The sequence below is a fragment of the Antrostomus carolinensis genome, unplaced genomic scaffold, assembly GCF_000700745.2.
Source record: "Antrostomus carolinensis isolate BGI_N321 unplaced genomic scaffold, ASM70074v2 scaffold8380, whole genome shotgun sequence".
Taxonomy (NCBI): domain Eukaryota; kingdom Metazoa; phylum Chordata; class Aves; order Caprimulgiformes; family Caprimulgidae; genus Antrostomus; species Antrostomus carolinensis.
The window spans coordinates 36780-42798 of record NW_010287681.1 but is presented as its reverse complement, the minus strand read 5'-3'; the positions used below and the strand labels follow the sequence as shown (position 1 = coordinate 42798).

Below are 6019 nucleotides of genomic sequence, written 5' to 3'. Positions count from 1 at the left end.
AAAGTAGTAATTTTAATCATACACTTTTTCCTAATGTAGTTCTTTCCTCTAAATACATTACAGAATGCTTTGTAGTGACAGATGAAAGATTTAACATTTAGAATATAATAATGTAACTATAGTTATTTACAGGCTGCAATTTGAATAAGGAAAGGCAATAGACACGTAAATTCATTTTTCTGTAGCATTAGGGTGACTAAGCATCCTAGACTAACTAAAACACATCAGAAACAGAACCAATAGCAAGAGTCATTCTCTCAGATCCTGGAGTCAAAGCTCTTACATGATAGTACATTTTGCTAATTCTCTTTTTCTATCAATGCAGAGCTACAAAAAGGATGAGGACAAAATTATGATAAAAAACCAAGAACTCACCTGGGTCTACACATTATTTTTAGAGGCAAACAGGAAATGCACTTCCCTGTCAAGCTGGGTCAAAGGGAGGGGAGTGATCGAGTTGAATGCTCTGCACTCACCGTTCCTACCAAAGGGTAGATGAATCCAGCTCCGATACTGGCTCGCACATCACTGATTGGCAAAATGAAACCAGTGGGAACACCCTTCCTCTCAGGCTGATGGGAGAGCGATAGGTGAGTTTTTGCCATACAAATGGGAAGATTTCCAAATCCCTAACAGAAAAGGGAAAGAAAACAAAATTAAAATGATTTTAAGATTACAGTAAAGAAAGAATATATTTTCATTTTGTTATCAGTATCTTCTAGAAATCCTAAAATCCATACAGCAATAGTTAACCTCAGTTTCTTAGCAGCTAATAATTCAGAAATGGACAGAACACTGTATTTCATGTCCTGTTCTCTCTCAGCTCAGGCCTGTATCTCCAAAGACTTGGCTCTAGTGATATCCAGCTTCTAAAGTAGGCTCTCAATCTAGACTTAGGTGCAAAAGTTGCCTATACAACAGCTAGAGTGTGTATTTTCAGAAAGGGTGCATAATGGGTATGACACTGAATAAGAAACCCGCACCAACTCAATAAAACTCCAGTACAGCCCTTCCCTCTGGACTGTAATGACCTAGTTAGACACCTACTTGGGAACAGGATTCATAGTCCAAAACTCTCTAAGGGTACTAATGTCTTCTTGGGGGTAGACATAAATGGCTCATGATGCTTTGCCTTGTTTTGAAACAAGACAAAAACTACATGAGGTGATGGCACCCACTTCACTAATGACAGTGCAGTAGTTACTCAAAAAGTAGCAGAAAATCAGGGAAAGGCCCCCACAGCTCCCTCTACACTATTTGTCTCCCAGGTTATCGATTAACCTTCAGTCAGGCACCTTCCACTCTTCTGTTTAATTCCTTAACAAACAGGGATGCAATTCTCAAGGCCAGGAGGAGAGGCAGCACTGCAGTGAATTCCCTCCGTAGCCCAGCACTGACGACAATCCTTTTATGACATTGTGAAAACATTTCCCAATACTACTAACGTTTAGACTAAAAAATGAATAGAGAATCACAGCAGGAAAAGAGAAAGACATGGATTATTTTGCTTCAAGTACACTTAGTAAGCTTCTTTTCCATCTTGAAAATTGAATTAATTCTCAGGAGATTTGCATTATAGAGAAGACGGCTATACTTCTGCCATATACTGTCTGACCAGGCTGCTGAAGCATACTCGGGAATTTTTCCATGACACATTGTTCATAGTTTCTATTTTCTGACAGAATGGCTCCAGCCATGTTTATGTGTAGAAGCTATTCCATTACAGAAAATACATTCACTTCTCCACATGGTTTCAAAACTGTTTTCAAACTGTAACAAAGCCCATTCCCACATGCTTTAGGAACGGTGATCTAGTCCACCTTCTAGCATTTATAACCCCTCGAAAATAATACCAACAGAAGAAAACCAAAATATTTTACTAGCATTGTGAGCTTTGTTATTAATGTGCATAGCTATGTACAGGTCTTTTTGTATTTACAAACTCATTTTCTGCAGGTACAAATGAACACTCATATGCTAAAACTGGGCACATTCACCAGCTGCTACTTTTGCAGATGTGCAGTTGTCACATTTAAGGCAGCAACCCAAAATTACCACTCTGCATAGAAAGTACAGAGTTTCAGCAACAATCTCAGAATGATTCCAATACCACACATATCTTACAGGAGATAGAACAGAATGGTTTTAACCTTGAAAGCTATCTAATCTAATCTAAATTAATTCATACTGACCTCCACAGTTTAGCACCAGGGGTAAGCTCAGGCCTTTTAGCAAAGATTGATTAAACACTCCAATCTGAGAAACTTTTACATGCTGAGGTTTCCCAAGACTCTCATCCAGCAGGTACTTGACTGCGTAATTCACTGGTGTTCTTACCTGCCGGGTGTAACGATCAACTTGTGACTGTGCAGCAGGAGACAACTCTATATCCTGAGCTCCATACACCTTCTGAGCAATGATCCTTATTTTTTCAACAATAGGAAGCTGCAGAGACAAGGAAACAATATGAGGATGAACATCAGCCAAGAGAAACTAGGATCTTGTTTGCTGAGTGAGAAATCTAAATCTCTCAATTTGGATACATCCTTGTTAAGCAGGCTTGCTAAAGCATGAAACTAAGTAAAGGGCACTGGTGATGGATATGATATTCAGCTACAGGTACATGAATTACAGCCATGATTTCAACTACTCCATCATTTAGGAGCTGTACAATTTGTGCATTACAAAGTTGACAACAAGAGTTTACTCTCTTGCCTAAAGTGGGGGAAGAAAGTTACTGCCACGTAGTTTTAAGAATCAAGAGCTAACACACACTGCATATACTGGGTTAACAGGTATCACTAGACAAATAAATATCATTTCACAATAAAAATAACCTATACAATGAATGGAGCAGGCAGCTAGGGAAGGTTTCTCAGAGAAGCAAGGAAATGTAGCAGAAAATTCTGGACCCATCACTGCTCATTTGACTGTAATTTTTTTTTTTTTAAATTCTCACCTGCTACCCTTCCTAACATACATATCCTGAATTGTAGCACTGATATTGTAAAGCACTTTGGACACTTAAAAAAAAAAAAAAAAAGAATATGAAAGCATTCTAGGACATGCTTTGAAATCACAAATCATTAAGTTCAACCCCAGCCTCCATGAGTGTCCCCATCACGTTACTCAGCTCAAACTGGCTGCGTGTTCTGCCTTTATGGCTTCTGTTTGGAGGCAGATGCAGACTCTCACATTTCAGGCTGTTAGAAATCCTTTCACAGATTTTCAGCAGACAGTTTTTTGTGGTCAGATCAGGCATTTACTTTTTGTGCCATCATTTCTGTTTATTTAGAGTAAACAACTCTTTCCTCTTTCTCCTTTTGTTTTGAAGGACCTGGCAGACAGCAGTTAAGACCCCTAAAGCCTATTTTAAACAAGCCAACCTCTGACTTCTTTCAATAGCAAAAGGATGATGGAGGAAGGATCATACCATCAGTTCAGCTACTTCTGTGCTGACCGCAGATGGACAGAGATGTGATACTCCAGAGAAGATGCCACCAGTAATTTGTACTCTAGCGTATTTCACAGAACCATAGACTCATAGAATGTTGTGAGTTGGAAGGAACCCACAAGGATCATCGAGTCCAACTCTTGCCCTAGCGTAGGACAATCCCAAGATTCAGACCATGTGTCTGAGGGCCTTGTCCAAATGCTTTTTGAATAGTCAGGCTTGGTGCCATGACCACCTCCCTGGGGAGCCTGTTCCAGTGCTCCACCACTCTCTGCCTGAAGAACCTTTTCCTAATATCCAATCTAAACCTCCCCTGGCACATCTCCCTGCCATTTCCCCTGGTCCTATCATTGGTCACCAGAGAGAAGAGATCAGGACCCACCCCTCTTCTTCTCCTTGTGAGGAAGTTCTAGACTGCAATGACATCTCCTCTCAGTCTCCTCTTCTCCAGGCTGAACAAACCAAGCGACTTCAGCCTCAACTCTTACGGCTTCCCCTCTAAGGCCTTCACCAACTTAGGGGCCCTGCTCTGGACTCTCTCCAGTAGCTTTATATCCTTTTTATACTGTGGTGCCCAAAACTGCACACAGTACTCGAGGTGAGGCCACACCATGCAGAGCATCTCCTCCCAATTTGGTGTCATCAGTGAACTTAGTTATCAGTCCTTCGAGCCCTGTATCCAAGTCATTGATGAAGACATTACAGAGCACCGGCCCCAGGATGGATCCCACTAGTGACCGGTCACCAGCCTGATGTAATCCCACTGACTAGAACCCTTTGAGCCCGACCTGTCAGCCAGTTGCTCACCCATAGCAGTTTGTGCTTATTCAGCTGTATGCTGGACATTTTATCCAGGAGGATACTGTGAGAGACAGTGTCAAAGGCTTTACCAAAGTCCAAAAAGGTTACATCAACTGGCTTCCCTTGGTCAGCTAGGTGGGTAACCTTATCATAGAAATAAATTAGGTTTGTATTTCATTATCAACACATGTGGCAGAAGTGTTGAACAAAATCTAAAGAGATACCACTTGGGCTATCTCTTGGGGAAGAAGACTTGGTAATCTCAAGCGATACAAAAAGCTCCAGAACACAAAATAGAAGTATTTAATTTTACTCCAACAAAGGCAAGAAATTGCTTTGTGAATAACAAACTCTATCTGGTGCATTTATAGGAAGTTCCACAGTTAATCAAATTTTTGCAATGCCTGTCTAGAAGTAATGGTTTTTCTGAAAAGGTACATTAGTTGAAGGATTTGTGTCAGACTGCCCTTTTTTGTATTTATGATTGAATTTTAGAAAAAAATAAATTTTAAAGTAGTTTGCCTTTACATTAATAAAGAATGTCAGTAACAGGGACATGACAAGAAAGAAAGCTTGCTAGACTTTCAAGTAGCTTAAATGTAAGGCAGTTAAAAGCTACTAAGGCTCAAATAAAATCCCCCCCCCCAGATATGAAATTTCAAAGTGAGGTTTAAAGATATTCCACAAGACACTTTCTGAACATGCTGACTATATGACTATTTCACCTGAACTGGGCAGAATGATGTCATGTTCCTGACTTTAAGCTTTTTACAGGAAGCCAAGCAGTAAAAAAAATAAAAAATAAAAAAAATAATTAAAAATCTAATGAGGACTGGAGGTAATAAATTGCAAATATCCTGGATATAATTCCTAGCAGCATTAAGCTGAATGGAATACTTAGTGACATGGACAGTCATCACGACTTCATTCAGGTTGATTATTAAATATGTTCATACCCACAGCAGTTTTGAACACAGTGGAAGAAATGCAAAATGTGTCACTTAACTTGTCTTTTGGGTGCTGTTTGCTTGCAGTCAAGGACTAACAGCAACAGCAAAGGCAAAAGGAATTCCACTTCCCGTTGTCAGTAAGCCAACATCAAAACTACCAGCTTTCTGCTTAAACCTCAGTAAATCCATTGAGATGGAGACGTTCATTTAGATTCAACTTGCATTTGTGTCAAGTATTTCAAACTAATTTGACAGCAGCATAATTACTATGCCCTCAGACCCCTTCCAGTGCCCATAGCTGTAGCTTCCAAAGGAAACTCAGCAGGGCTCTGGCTAACATCAGAGCAGACTGCTTTAATGACTGGTGGCATTCTGCTCCTCCTGGGATGTGTGCAAGATCTTGCATGAGTGAGTCTGAGCTGGACAGTCAAACTGTATCCCTAGGGATTTATGTTTGGGTTTTTTTTTAAAACCAGAATTTTAGATACTTTTCAGGTCAGCACCCACACCTCAAATTTTGCCAATGTAACCTCAGAAGAATCACCAATGGGGAAGCAGTTATGAGAGTGTAAATGGCAAACAAAAGTGGTTTCCTGAGACTGCCACATGTTTTTGCAAGGCATGCACATACAAACGGGTGAGGCAATGTGCATGGTGTCAGAGAAGAGTTTGAGCCTATTTAATCTCACAACATGGGTAGATGAGTTCTGAACACAACTCAGATTGGAGCCAGCAGGGAGGCACAGATGCTCTATAGATATTAACATAGCCCACACATATGCAACACTTTCAGACATTCTTCCTTCCTGAAGTT

At 40.3% G+C, this 6019-nt stretch overlaps 1 protein-coding gene across 1 annotated transcript in view; it reads right to left on the bottom strand.

Moving 5' to 3' along the window:
- Positions 1–476: 476 nt before the first annotated feature.
- LOC104521695 (monofunctional C1-tetrahydrofolate synthase, mitochondrial) overlaps positions 477–6019 on the bottom strand; it is a gene marked incomplete at both ends in the record, with an annotated part of 19296 nt that continues 13753 nt past the window's right edge. The window contains 2 exons of the mRNA XM_010163774.1: positions 477–629; positions 2338–2445. Of these exons, the coding sequence (XP_010162076.1) occupies positions 477–629; positions 2338–2445 (261 nt within the window). The remainder of the gene's footprint in view (positions 630–2337; positions 2446–6019) is intronic.